This window comes from Haematobia irritans, chromosome 2 (assembly GCF_050003625.1).
Source record: "Haematobia irritans isolate KBUSLIRL chromosome 2, ASM5000362v1, whole genome shotgun sequence".
Lineage (NCBI taxonomy): Eukaryota > Metazoa > Arthropoda > Insecta > Diptera > Muscidae > Haematobia > Haematobia irritans.
In genome coordinates, this window is record NC_134398.1 from 131,645,386 (window position 1) to 131,659,996 (window position 14,611).

General features: G+C 44.4%; 2 protein-coding genes across 3 annotated transcripts in view; both read left to right on the plus strand.

Annotated features, from left to right (window-relative positions):
- The window catches only part of dpy (fibrillin-like protein dumpy), a 99,917-nt gene that overhangs the window by 69,910 nt on the left and 15,396 nt on the right, over window positions 1-14,611 (plus strand). Inside the window, exons 40-56 of one of the 2 annotated variants that reach the window (XM_075296159.1) lie at window positions 48-386; window positions 444-743; window positions 806-1,762; window positions 1,919-2,233; window positions 2,298-2,957; window positions 3,022-3,327; window positions 3,395-4,042; window positions 4,111-4,425; window positions 4,488-4,820; window positions 4,888-6,150; window positions 6,211-6,531; window positions 6,597-7,550; window positions 7,607-8,257; window positions 8,325-8,642; window positions 8,714-9,058; window positions 9,134-9,430; window positions 9,491-10,453. In XM_075296159.1, coding sequence (XP_075152274.1) covers window positions 48-386; window positions 444-743; window positions 806-1,762; window positions 1,919-2,233; window positions 2,298-2,957; window positions 3,022-3,327; window positions 3,395-4,042; window positions 4,111-4,425; window positions 4,488-4,820; window positions 4,888-6,150; window positions 6,211-6,531; window positions 6,597-7,550; window positions 7,607-8,257; window positions 8,325-8,642; window positions 8,714-9,058; window positions 9,134-9,430; window positions 9,491-10,453 — 9,285 coding nt within the window. The remainder of the gene's footprint in view (window positions 1-47; window positions 387-443; window positions 744-805; window positions 1,763-1,918; window positions 2,234-2,297; window positions 2,958-3,021; window positions 3,328-3,394; window positions 4,043-4,110; window positions 4,426-4,487; window positions 4,821-4,887; window positions 6,151-6,210; window positions 6,532-6,596; window positions 7,551-7,606; window positions 8,258-8,324; window positions 8,643-8,713; window positions 9,059-9,133; window positions 9,431-9,490; window positions 10,454-14,611) is intronic. The other variant, XM_075296160.1, reaches the window with a different exon arrangement.
- LOC142227620 (uncharacterized) lies at window positions 10,691-14,570 on the plus strand. Its single transcript, XM_075298099.1, has 2 exons — window positions 10,691-13,112; window positions 13,185-14,570. Exons 1-2 carry the CDS (start codon window positions 10,691-10,693, stop codon window positions 14,459-14,461), a joined length of 3,699 nt encoding a protein of 1,232 aa, XP_075154214.1. The 3' UTR covers window positions 14,462-14,570.

Genomic DNA, 14,611 nt, shown 5'->3' on the forward strand with positions numbered 1-14,611 from the left:
TTTTAATAGGTCCATAGGTTCTAATATCGATTTGTTTTCTCATGAAGCCCAACCTCCGGTACAAGTGCAAAAGACACCTATAGATCCTTGCTTGCCTTCGCCATGTGGTCCGAACTCAGAGTGTCGACGCGTTGGTGACTCACCCTCTTGTTCATGTTCGGTCAATTATGTGGGTGCTCCTCCCAATTGTAGACCAGAGTGTATAATAAATGCCGACTGTCCTAGTAGCGAGGCTTGTATTAATGAGAAATGCCGAAATCCTTGTGTAGGTGCTTGTGGCATAGGTGCCATGTGTGAGGTGAATAATCATACGCCCAACTGTAAATGTCCACCTGGATACGTGGGAGATCCATTTGTAGTTTGCAATCCTGCGCCTCCACCGCCACGTAAGCAACAGATTGTTGAAGAAGTTCCCGAATTAATTGTAAATGAATTTTCCTTAGCTCCAGTTGCTGATGATCCTTGTAATCCTTCTCCTTGTGGTTTCAATGCTCGTTGCGATAGTGGCATTTGCTCGTGCCTGCCTGAATATCAAGGCGATCCTTATACAGGATGTCGCCCAGAATGTGTTCTTAATGCGGACTGTCCTCGTGAATTAGCTTGTATAGGAAATAAATGTCGTGATCCTTGCCCGGGAACTTGTGCCAACAATGCCTTGTGTCAGGTTATAAATCATATACCAATGTGTACTTGTCCTCAGGGTATGGCTGGAAATGCATTTATTCAATGTTCACCGATAGCACGTAAATATCTAAAGTTTTCTATAAGTTGCGGACTTTTTATGAGAAATTTGCTTAAATTTTAGCTTTTGTGAAAGGGAATCCTTGTCAACCATCCCCATGTGGGACAAATTCCCAATGCCGTGAAGTAAATTCACAACCAGTCTGCTCATGTTTACCTTCATATTTGGGAACTCCACCCTCGTGCCGTCCAGAATGCACAGCAAATCAAGAATGCCCTGCAAATTTGGCTTGTGTCAATCAGAAGTGTGTAGATCCCTGTCCAGGAGCTTGTGGACAAAATGCTCAATGCTCTGCGGTTAATCATAATCCGTATTGCTCATGTCTACCCCGATTCACCGGTAACCCATTCGTGGCCTGTCAACCCATCATTGAGAGAGTGCAGGAGGAACCCCAACCCCAGGATCCATGCCGACCATCGCCTTGTGGTCCGAATGCTGAATGCCGAGCTGTTGGTGAAACTCCTTCATGTAGTTGCCTAGAAGGATTCGTTGGATCTGTCCCATATTGTAGACCTGAATGTGTCTCAAACTCAGAATGTTCTTCGCACTTGGCTTGTATCAATCAGAAATGCAAAGATCCATGTACAGGTTTATGTGGATCATCGGCTATCTGCCGTGTGGTATCGCATACTCCTATGTGTATGTGCGAAGTTGGTTTCACCGGTGACCCCTTCACTCTCTGCTCTCCCATAACAGTAAGAGTGACAGAAGAAACTCTGCACCCCTGCAATCCCTCCCCCTGCGGAGCTAATGCTGAATGTACGGAACGAAATGGTGCCGGAGCCTGTCAATGCTTGACGGACTACTTTGGTAATCCCTATGAAGGTTGTCGTCCAGAGTGTGTCCTGAATTCAGACTGTCCAACGAACAAAGCTTGTCACAATCAAAAATGTAAAGATCCTTGCCCTGGAACATGCGGTAATTTTGCCGAATGTTCTGTGGTAAATCATGTCCCCACATGTAGCTGTATTATTGGTTATACAGGAGATCCTTACAGTTATTGTACCAAACCTCAAGAACGTAAGCGAATGAATCTAATTCTTTCTAGTCAGTTGAGCTTATTAATCCCTAGTATCTAAGTAGCTTGCTAAGAGTAGTTTTACTAACGGTATTTGTTGCTCTCCATACATTACATTCATTCCAATTCCAACCATCATATATCTTGGTATCATTTAGCCATACGTCATGAATATATCAATCCATGTCAACCATCGCCATGTGGTCCCAATTCTCAATGCCGTGAAATCAACGGCCAGGCTGTTTGCTCATGCCTACCAGATTTTGTGGGTGTAGCACCAGCTTGTAGGCCGGAATGTACAACGAACTCCGAATGCCCCTTGGATAAGGCTTGTATAAAGCGTAAGTGCTCAGATCCATGCCCAGGAGTATGTGGTCTTAATGCCGAATGCAACGTTAGAAACCATAGCCCGTTATGTTCTTGTCGACCCGGTATGACGGGTGACGCTTTTGTGCGTTGCTCTCCAAACCCATGTAAGAATTTTTAGCCATTTTAATTTCAGCAAAGTAGCACATTTTGTAATATGATTACTTGTAGCCCCTCGTCCAGCACCTGTTAAAGATGTAGAAATATATCGAGATCCTTGTGTACCATCACCCTGCGGTCCCTATTCGCAATGCCGCGATCAATATAATATTCCCTCATGCTCCTGTCTGCCATCGTATATAGGTTCTCCACCAAATTGTAAACCTGAATGTAGCATTAATGCTGATTGCCCTGCCAACCAGGCATGTATTAATGAGAAATGTCGCGATCCTTGTCCTGGAGCCTGTGGCCTTAATACCGATTGTAGTGTAAGAAATCATATACCCATATGCAAATGTTTGCTGGGTTATATAGGCGATGCCTTTGTTAGCTGTCGCCCAGAACCATTACCGCCAGTATTAGTGAAAGATGCACCAAGTGACCCTTGCTATCCGAATCCATGTGGCACGAATGCCATATGCTCGGGTAATGGTGTGTGCACTTGTCTAGCTGATTACCAAGGAGATCCTTATAGATCGTGCCAGCCGGAATGTGTTTTGAACTCAGAGTGCCCCTCAAATAAGGCATGTATAAATCAGAATTGTCGTGATCCCTGTCCAGGAACTTGTGCTCCCAATGCTATCTGTGAAGTTCACAATCATATACCCATGTGTCATTGTCCAGAGCAGATGACAGGCAATGCCTTCGTCTCCTGTCAACCAATACAGAAATGTAGGTTTATCTATTTGTCTCTCGAAAGTCCTTAGTCATGCTCATGCTTTCTTGTTTTTAAAAGTGGAAATTTATCGTAATCCTTGTCAACCTTCTCCTTGCGGACCCAACTCCCAGTGTCGGGAGGTCAACTCTCAGGCAGTATGTTCTTGCTTACCTAAATTCTTAGGATCACCACCTAGTTGTCGTCCGGAATGTTCCACCAACTCGGAATGTCCAGCAAATCTTGCGTGTCAGAATCAGCAATGCATAGATCCTTGTCCAGGCACATGTGGCCAATTTGCCCAATGTACTGTCGTCAATCATAGTCCATTCTGCACTTGTGTGCAAGGATATTCCGGCAATCCATTTGTGCAATGTCAACGTATAAGTAAGTGTTTCCTACAATAGCTTCCAAAGATGTTCTTTATATTCGTTCTCTTATTACATCCAAATAGTTGAACCGCCCCGCGATATAGAACAGCCACAAGATCCCTGCCGTCCATCACCTTGTGGTCCTAACAGTATATGTAAACCTATAGAGAACTCCCAGTCATGTTCTTGCCTTAGTGATTTTATAGGACAACCCCCCAATTGTCGTCCCGAATGCGTCACGAACTCCGAATGTCGGTCCACTGAGATATGCCAGAATCAAAAATGTAAAGATCCCTGCCCCGGACTGTGCGGAAAAAATGCTTTGTGCCGGGTTAGCAGTCATACGCCCATGTGTTATTGCGAAACCGGATATGTGGGTGATCCATTCGTTTTCTGTTCACCTCAGAACCAACAGCCCATTGCAATCTCTAATCCCTGTAATCCTTCTCCATGTGGATCCAATGCCATCTGCCTCCAACAAAATGGTGTAGGATCTTGCCAATGTCTACCCGAGTATTTCGGAAATCCTTACGAAAGTTGCCGCCCCGAATGTGTTTTAAACTCCGATTGTCCTTCGAATAAGGCTTGTTTGAATCAGAAATGTTTGGATCCTTGTCCAGGAACATGTGGTCAGAACGCCGAATGTTTTGTTAGAAATCATTTAGCTAATTGCAATTGCCTGTATGGTTACCAGGGAGATCCTTATCGTTATTGCAGCAAAGAGGAAAAACGTAAGAGTTCGAACCCCCTCTTTCACCGTGTAAACTTACATGTATCTTCATACCTTCTCTAATTGTAGCAATAGTCAAGGAATACGTTAATCCTTGCCAGCCTTCGCCCTGTGGTCCCAACTCACAATGTCGAGAGTTAAACGAACAGGCGGTATGTTCATGTTTACCCGAATATTTAGGATCACCACCATCTTGTCGCCCTGAATGTACTTCGAGTTATGAGTGTCCTTCGGACAAAGCTTGTGTCGATCAAAAGTGTCAAGATCCTTGCCTCGGTGTTTGTGGTCTACAGGCTTTGTGCAATGTACGCAACCATATTCCGTTGTGCTCTTGCCAACCCGGTTATACCGGTGATCCATTCACACGTTGTTACCCAATACCACGTAAGTCGACATCAAACTTTACACAAACGTGCTTTGTAAACAAAACTCTCACCAAATTATAGCACCTCCACCAATAAGAATCTCAGAACCAATAAGAGATCCATGCGTGCCTTCGCCATGTGGTCTCAATGCCCAGTGTCGCAATAACAATGGACAAGCCTCTTGTTCTTGTTTATCCCAATATTTGGGAGCTCCGCCCAATTGTCGTCCTGAATGCTCTAGCAATGGTGAATGTCCGTTAAATTTGGCTTGCATTAACATGCATTGTGTTGATCCTTGTCCGGGATCGTGTGCCTATAATGCATTGTGTACTGTTCAAAATCACGTACCCAGTTGTCATTGCCACGAAGGATATATAGGAGATCCTTTCACCAGTTGCCAATTAACACCCAAACGTAAGATTTGATAAAATCCTGTAAATAAAGTCCACGTTACTTAGTCTCCCGTATTCAATTTATATAGCCCAACCAGTTAAAGAAGACGACCCCTGCAATCCTTCACCCTGTGGACCCAATGCTCTATGTGATAACGGTCAATGTACCTGTCTGCCCGAATATCATGGGGATCCCTATGTGGCTTGCCGCCCTGAATGTATTTTGAATACAGAATGTTCTCCGAATAGAGCTTGCATTAATCAGAAATGTCGCGATCCATGTCCTGGCACTTGTGCCCATAATGCAATATGTGATGTTTACAATCATATTCCCATGTGTCGCTGTCCTCCGGGAATGATAGGTAATGCATTTGTGCAATGTGAAACGCAGCCCCAACCTGTGAAAATTGATCCTTGCCAACCATCACCGTGTGGCCCGAACAGTCGCTGCCATGTGCATCAAAATTCTGCAGTTTGTTCTTGCATTGAAAGCTATATAGGAAATCCTCCATCGTGTAGGCCAGAGTGTACCATTAACTCGGACTGTGCACCTCAGAGAGCTTGTCAAAATCTTAAATGTGTAGATCCCTGTCCAGGATCATGTGGTCTAAATGCCTTGTGCCACATTGTTAATCACGCTCCGATATGTACATGTCCTGCACGTTACACAGGCAATCCGTTCGTAAGCTGTCAACCAATTATTCAACAACCGCAACCAGTCTTAAAAGATAAATCGAATCCCTGCATACAATCGCCTTGTGGTCCGAATTCTGAATGCCGTGTTGTGGGAGATTCTCCATCGTGTTCTTGCCTACCAACATTCCAAGGACATCCCCCAAATTGCCGACCCGAATGTGTTACTAACTCTGAATGTCCTTCAAATAAAGCCTGTATAAAACAAAAATGTCAAGATCCTTGCCCTGGAGTGTGTGGTCAAAATGCTCTCTGCAATGTTATCTCACATACAGCCATGTGTACTTGCTCTCCCGGTTACACAGGAGATCCATTCACCGGCTGTACCATACCTCCCATCCGTTTAATTGACCATACCTCACCATGTGTACCAAATCCTTGTGGTGCAAATGCCATTTGCCGCCAGGAAAATAATGCAGGCTCTTGTCAATGCTTACACGATTACTTTGGCAACCCCTATGAAGGTTGTCGTCCCGAATGTATTGCCAACTCAGATTGTCCTTCGAACAAAGCTTGCGTTAATCAAAAATGTCGCGACCCTTGTCCTGGTGTATGTGGTCTAAATGCTTTATGTAGTGTGATAAATCACTTGCCCACATGTCAGTGTTTGAGCGAATATATAGGTGATCCCTACCAATACTGTCAAATACCTGAGAAACGTAAGTGTCCTCCTTCCACCCCATGGAGAGGCTCAAAGTATAATCTCTTCTTTTGTTTAGCTTTGATCAAGGAATATGTGAATCCTTGCCAACCTTCCCCTTGTGGTCCTAATTCTCAATGTCGCGAAGTTAATCAACAAGCAGTGTGCTCTTGCTTACCCGATTATTTGGGAATACCGCCATCTTGTCGCCCTGAATGTACCACAAACGCTGAGTGTAGCTATAATAAGGCTTGCGTAAATCGTAAATGTGTTGACCCTTGTCCCGGCGCTTGTGGAAATAATGCTGAATGTCGCGTTTTTAGCCATTCTCCACTTTGTACATGCCGTTCTGGCTATTCTGGAAATGCCTTTACACGTTGTTATCCCGTACCAAAACCTAGTAAGACATAGCTAAGATCTTAAGTAGTTCTAATAGGTAACTTATTCATATGTTCCCTTATATAGCTCCCGCCTCAGAACCAGCAAGAGATACTTCGCCAAATCCTTGTCTTCCTTCTCCATGTGGTCAATATGCCCAATGCCGAGACATAGGTGGAGCACCTTCTTGCTCTTGTCTACCCACGTATATAGGTGCCCCACCCAATTGCCGACCAGAATGCACCATCAACTCCGACTGTCCCAGATCCTTGGCTTGCATCAATCAAAAATGCCAAGATCCCTGTCCAGGAGCATGTGGCTTCAATGCTGAGTGCCATGTTATCAACCATATGCCAACATGTCAATGTGTGTTGGGTTTGATTGGCGATCCATTTGTTAATTGTCACCCGGCTCCCAAAGAGACATCTCCACCACGCCAACAAGACGACCCTTGTGTGCCCTCTCCATGTGGTATGAATGCCATATGTCGCCAAGGTGAATGTTCTTGTCCACCCGAATATCTAGGAAATCCTCTTATACGTTGTCAACCTGAATGTGTTCTTAATTCGGATTGTCCATCCACCAAGGCTTGCATAAATCAGAAATGCAAAGATCCTTGTCCTGGAACCTGTGCCTCCAATGCTATATGCGAAACACACCAACATGTGGCCATGTGCCATTGCCCAGAAGGAATGACTGGCAATGCTTTCACCCAATGCATACCATTGCCACCAATTAGAATAAGCAACCCATGTGAACCTTCGCCTTGTGGACAAAATGCCCAATGTCGCGTTTTGAATGAACAAGCAGTATGCTCATGCTTGCCTGATTACATAGGAGCGCCTCCCACATGCCGACCAGAGTGTAATTCCAACTCAGAGTGTCCCTTGAACAAGGCGTGTCTGCAGCAGAAATGCCGTGATCCTTGCCCTGGTTCGTGTGGACTTAACACCGATTGCTCAGTACACAACCATAGTCCCATTTGTCGTTGCCTTCCTGGGTTCAGTGGTAATCCATTCATAGGCTGTGAACGAATTCGAAGTAGGTTTAGATTTCCCAGGGTCTAACAAATATCTTATATTGATCTATTCTTTCAGTTATACCCCAACTAGATTCACCCAAAATACCAAAAGATCCTTGTCGTCCTTCGCCTTGTGGTCCCAACTCAGAATGTCGATCTGTCGGCGAGAGTCCATCATGCTCTTGTCTGAAGAACTTTATAGGCTCTCCACCAAATTGTAGACCTGAATGTGTAACGAATTCAGAGTGTCCTTCGAATCAGGCTTGTATTAATCAACATTGCCGCGACCCCTGCCCTGGAGTTTGCGGTTCCAACTCCCAATGTCGTGCTATTAATCATACACCAATGTGTTATTGCGATAGTGGTTATACGGGAGATCCGTTCTCATTTTGTGCTCCCGTGCGCGAAAGTCCTCCGGAAATAGTGCGCCCTTGCCAACCGAATCCTTGTGGTTCCAATGCCGAATGCTTAGAACATAACGGTGTAGGAGCTTGTCAATGTTTACCTGAGTACTTCGGTAATCCCTACGAAGGTTGCCGACCCGAATGTGTCTTAAATACCGACTGTCCTGCCCATCTGGCTTGTATACAAAACAAATGCAAAGATCCATGTCCCGGAACTTGCGGTCGGAATGCTGAGTGCCACGTTCGCAATCATTTGCCAACATGTAATTGCATCAATGGTTATACTGGTGATCCTTACTTGTATTGTAATCTCCAGCCTGAACGTAAGCTATGCGCTAATCAAAGGTTTTTTACGAAACGTTGGTTGATTTTTTCAATTCCCTTTTTTAGCCGTGTTCGACGTCAGTGACCCTTGCCAACCTTCGCCTTGTGGTCCCAATTCACAATGTCGTGAAATACAAAAACAACCGGTGTGCTCTTGTTTGCCTACATTCGTGGGTCAATCACCGGCATGTCGCCCTGAGTGTACCATTTCAAGTGAATGTGCCTTTGATAAAGCTTGTGTAAATCAAAAGTGTGTAGATCCATGTCCAGGCACATGTGGTCTCAATGCTGAGTGTCGTGTTCATAATCATAGTCCTTTATGTAGCTGCCGTTCAGGTTTCACGGGTGACTCTTTTGTCAGATGTTTACCAATACCCCCCAAATGTAAGATTTTAAAATTCGGTAGAAGGAATCGCCAAACGAGTAACTTCATGTCCTCAAATTTTTATTGACAGCTTCATCCCCTATAGTTCTCAAGGAAACGATACATGATCCTTGCATACCCTCACCATGTGGTTCGAATGCCCAATGTCGTGTGATCAATAGTCAAGCTTCGTGTTCATGCTTGCCCAATTATTTCGGCTCACCACCCAACTGTCGACCTGAATGTATAATAAATGGAGATTGTTCATCTAATTTGGCATGTATAAATGAAAAATGTCGCGATCCCTGCCCAGGAGCCTGTGGTCTATCAGCATTATGCACCGTGGCTAGACATACACCCATATGTTCGTGTCCCTCCGGCTATAATGGTGATCCATTTGTTTCGTGCAATCCCAAACCGGTGCAGCAAGAGCCAAGTAATGTTTTTTGCATGAGCTACGATAAATAATTTTTCCTAAAACATATCTGTATATTTTTCTACTCGTATACAGTTATCCCCAAAGATCCCTGTAATCCTTCCCCTTGTGGGTCTAACGCCCAATGCCAAAATGGTCAATGTACTTGTTTACCCGAGTATCAAGGTAATCCCTATGTGGGATGCCGACCTGAATGTGTACTCAACACCGATTGTCCACGCGATAAGGCTTGTATACGTAACAAATGCAAAGATCCTTGTCCTGGCACTTGTGGCATAGGAGCTTTGTGTGAGACAATCAATCACGTACCCATGTGTAGATGTCCTCAGCAAATGACAGGCAATGCCTTTGTCCAATGCTTGGCAATAGAAAGTAAGAGTATTTGGCATTTGGTCTTTTTAGTTCTTGACTTATAACTATTGAATATTATAGCTCCCAAACAGCAGGATCACCCTTGTCAACCAAGTCCTTGTGGACCCAATTCTCAGTGCCGTGAATTCAATAATCAAGCAATATGCTCCTGTTTACCCAATTACTTTGGTTCTCCCCCCTATTGCCGACCAGAATGTAGTATAAACTCCGACTGTGCTCCCCATCTGGCTTGTATAAATCAAAAGTGCCAAGATCCATGCCCTGGGTCCTGTGGCCTACATGCAGAATGTCAAGTTGTTAATCATAGTCCATATTGTAAATGTCCTCCCAGTCTCACTGGCAATGCCTTGGTACTGTGTCAAATGCTACCTTCTCCTCCCTCAGTGAGAGTTCAGGAAGAAACAATAAATCCCTGTGTACCCTCGCCTTGTGGTCCCAATTCCGAATGCCGAGTGGAAAAGGGATCAGCTTCATGTTCCTGTTTACCAAATTACATTGATAGTCCTCCAAACTGTCGACCTGAGTGTGTTAGCTCTTCAGAATGTTCAACAAATGTAGCTTGTATCAATATGAAGTGTCGCGATCCTTGTCCCGGAGTCTGTGGAGAATCTGCTGTTTGTCAAGTCGTCAGCCATACACCATCATGTATTTGTATGAATGGCTATATAGGAGATCCATTTACTCGATGCTATCCACCGCCTCAAATACAAAGAGAACAAATAAATCCTTGTTCGCCCAGCCCATGTGGAAGCAATGCAGTATGTCGCGAACAAAACCGTGCTGGATCATGTCAATGTTTGCCCGACTATTTTGGTAATCCCTATGAAGGATGCCGTCCTGAATGTGTTATCAATTCCGATTGTCCCTCAAATAAGGCCTGTGTTCGAGAAAAATGTCTTGACCCTTGCCCCGGAGTATGTGGTCAGAATGCCATATGCAGTGTTGTTAATCATTTGGCCACATGTTACTGTCAGCAGGGCTACACCGGTGATCCCTACAGTTATTGCAATATCATTAGAGAACGTAAGAAAACTATAGTCTTAAAATTAAGTTCTAGTTAATCTAGGTTATTGTTATTGTTACTATTGTAATTTAGCCATACGTGAATACGTCAACCCTTGTAAGCCATCGCCCTGTGGTCCCAACTCCCAGTGCTTGGAAGTTGATGGCCAAGCTAAATGCTCCTGTCTTCCTGAATATGTGGGATACCCACCAAGCTGTAGACCAGAATGTACTGTCAACTCTGAATGTCCCGCCCTTATGGCTTGTCTAAATCACAAATGTCAGGATCCTTGCCCGGGAGTCTGTGGCTTCCAGGCTGAGTGTAGGGTTATTAATCATGTGCCCATATGTAGTTGTGTTGGAGGCCATACAGGAAATGCATTTACCCGGTGTTATCCTGTGCCGCTAATACCGGCGGAGCCAGTACGAGATCCCTATCGAGATCCGTGTATTCCTTCGCCTTGTGGCCAATATGGACAGTGTAGGGTTATTAATGCAGATCAATATATTTGCAGTTGCTTGCCATCCTATGTTGGGTCACCACCCAATTGTAGGCCCGAATGTCTTATTAATTCAGATTGCTCCAGCCAGGAGGCTTGTCTCAATGAGCACTGTAGAGATCCTTGTCCAGGATCATGTGGCATCAATGCCTTGTGTATGGTCATCAATCATATACCCAATTGTATTTGTAGCCCAGGTTATATAGGTGATCCGTTTACACGCTGTATCATACCAGAAATTCCCAAACCAACTCGTAAGAATCTCTCTGCTCATAGCCCAACGATTATTCCTCAAACATTTCTTACATATTATCCCTTAGCTCCCCCAGCAATTGCTGACGATCCTTGCAATCCTTCACCATGCGGCCCCAACGCCAAATGTCATGAAGGTTTATGCTCCTGCTTGCCTGAATATCAAGGAGATCCTTATGTGGGTTGTAGACCCGAATGTATCTTGAATTCGGAATGTTCCCGAAATTTGGCTTGTATAAATCAAAAATGTCGTGATCCCTGCCCAGGCACTTGTGCCGATAATGCAATTTGTTCAGTCCATAATCACGTGCCCATGTGTCATTGTCCCGTTGATATGGAAGGTGATGCATTTATTCTGTGCCGCCAAATACCAAAACGTAATTATAACCTTTTCGAGGAAAAGCCCCACTTGAAGGGAACAATTTCAAATAATCATAGTTATATCTCTTTAGTAAGTGAAACCATCAATCCTTGTTCGCCGTCGCCCTGTGGTCCGAATTCACAGTGTCGTGAAAAGAATGGCCAATCGATTTGTTCTTGTCTGCCCGACATGATAGGTTTTCCTCCATCTTGTCGGCCCGAGTGTATTAGCGATTCTGAATGTCCACCCAATCGTGCTTGTGTCAATCAGAAATGTCAAGATCCTTGCCCCGGAAGCTGTGGTCATCATGCCCTATGCAATGTTGTCAATCATATTCCCATTTGCTCATGTCACTCGGGATACACAGGCAGTCCTTTCGTAGCCTGTCAACCTATAAGTATGACATTTCCTAAGCTAAATATCAGAGGATATATTTCTAATCAAAGTGTTTTATTAGTTCAACAACCTCCCCAGAATATAGAACCTGCGAATCCATGCATACCATCACCATGTGGTCCATATTCTACATGTAATGTAGTCCACGGTTCGGCTTCTTGCAAATGTCTACACACTTATATAGGTACACCTCCGTATTGTCGCCCAGAATGTGTATCGAACTCAGAATGTCAATCTAGTCAAGCGTGTATTAATCAAAAATGTCAAGATCCTTGTCCCGGATTATGTGGACAAAATGCTGAGTGTCGTGCGTTCAATCATATAGGAATGTGTTTGTGTCTACCTGGCTACGAAGGTGACCCATTCACCAATTGTCATCGAATTTCTGCGCCAATATCACTACCCCCAGTACCAATGCAGAAACCAACTGCTGTAGTTACTTCAAATCGATACCCTGTATTGCAAGAACACATAGAACCTTGTGTACCCAATCCATGCGGTTCGAATGCCGAATGTTTATCGAATAGCCGCGTAGGCTCTTGTGTATGTTTGCCCAATTTCTTCGGAAATCCTTATGAAGGATGTCGACCGGAATGTGTATTGAATTCGGATTGTCCCAGCTCGAAAGCGTGTATACAAACCAAATGCCAAGATCCTTGTCCTGGAATCTGTGGTCAAAATGCTGTTTGCCTTGTAACCAATCATTTACCTTCATGCAATTGTTACACCGGTTACTCTGGCGATCCATATCGTATTTGTCATGCCATCCAAGAAAGTAAGGAATTTAATAGGCTTTACAACTCAGTGCAAGATAATTTACCTTCTCTCATATCTTTGGAAACCTTCCGTGTAGGAGAACCTGTAGTTTATGTAAATCCTTGTGTTCCTTCGCCCTGTGGTCACAATGCTCAATGTCGTGAAATTAATCAACAAGCGGTGTGTTCTTGCTTACCCGAATTCGTAGGCATCCCACCCGCTTGTCGTCCTGAGTGTACAACAAATAGTGAATGTCCTTTAAGTACGGCGTGTGTGAATCGTAAATGTCAAGATCCCTGTCCTGGAGCATGTGGTCACAATGCCGAATGCCGAGTTATCAATCACAATGCCATATGTTCATGTTTACCAGAATACATGGGTGATGCCTTTAGTAGATGTTATCCCAAGCCACCGCGTAAGAATATGGTCTCAAATGCGCCAAAAGAGAGTACCTCAATTAAAAATCGTTTCAATTTATTCCTTGTAGCTATACGTGATACACCAGATATTATTAATCTAGAACCTGCTCCAAGGCCCCAATATCCCACAACTTCTCGACCAACCATAATCGATGAAGAACCCTCGCCAAGACCTCAACACCCCACAACTTCTCGACCACCCATAATCTTTGAAGAATCGAAACCTACAAGAAAACCGACTCTTCATGTTACAATTCCTTCCACTCCCCCTACTCCATTGGTGGTGACAAGGAGACCTTTACATGGACATCTGCCAGCTGTGATAGCTGAAGAACCCATCAATCCTTGTTATCCTTCCCCTTGTGGCTTTTATGCACAGTGCCACAATCGGCGAGGCGTAGCCATTTGCACCTGTTTGTCAAGTTATGTGGGAACCCCACCCAATTGTCGTCCTGAGTGCACAATCCACTCAGATTGTCCTGCCCATTTGGCTTGTTTCAATAGCAAATGTTCAGATCCTTGTCCTGGTTCATGTGGCTTCAATGCCCGTTGCCAGGTGGTCAATCATGTACCCATTTGTATTTGCCACCCAGGCTTAACTGGCGATCCTTTTGAAGAGTGTCGAGAACATAAAGTTGCCATACAATATAATGAAAATACTCCACCATCATATTCAGAAGATCCTTGTGAGCCTTCGCCTTGTGGAGCAAATTCCAAATGCCATGAAGGCCTCTGCTCTTGTCTACCCGAATATCAAGGTGATCCTTATGTGGGTTGCCGTCCCGAATGTGTTGTTAATAACGATTGTGCCCGCGATAGGTCTTGCATTCAGCGTAAATGTAAAGACCCTTGCCCAGGAACATGTGGCAATCAAGCGATGTGTCATGTTATTAACCATATACCAATATGCTCCTGTCCTTTGGGTATGACTGGCAATGCATTCGTCCATTGCGAACCATTAAGAGATGTAATTGCCGAAGATGCACCCAAAAATCCTTGTTATCCTAACCCATGTGGCCCCAACTCTCATTGTTTGGAGGTTAGAAGTCAAGCTGTCTGCAGTTGTATAACAGGATATATGGGTTCTCCACCAAGCTGTCGTCCCGAATGTACTTCCAATGCAGAATGTTCAGGCGATAAATATTGTTTGAATCAGAAATGTCATGATGCCTGTGTGGGAGCTTGTGGGGTTCGGGCCTTGTGTCGTGCCTACGATCATTTACCACGTTGCACCTGTCCTCCAAGATACCAAGGCAATCCATATGTGCAATGTTCACCCATAGGTAGTAATGATAAATTCCTTCCTTCTATCTCAGATAATCTAATGTTTCTCTTGATGAATTGACCATTACAGTGGATCCTATACCACCAATTGTTAAAGACGATGTTCCTGTTCCAGTTAATCCTTGTCAACCTTCACCTTGTGGTCCTTACTCTGAATGTTCGATATCGCCAGACAATAATCAGGCTAAATGTTGTTGCCTCGGAGACTACG

What these genes read in the sequence shown, in the direction of transcription:
- LOC142227620 (XM_075298099.1), top strand. Translation starts at nt 10,691, where the DNA reads ATGGCTTGTCTAAATCACAAATGTCAGGATCCTTGCCCGGGAGTCTGT. An exon ending in ATGTTATCCCAAGCCACCGC is followed by an intron (nt 13,113 to 13,184) that starts GTAAGAATATGG and finishes TATTCCTTGTAG; the next exon opens with CTATACGTGATACACCAGAT.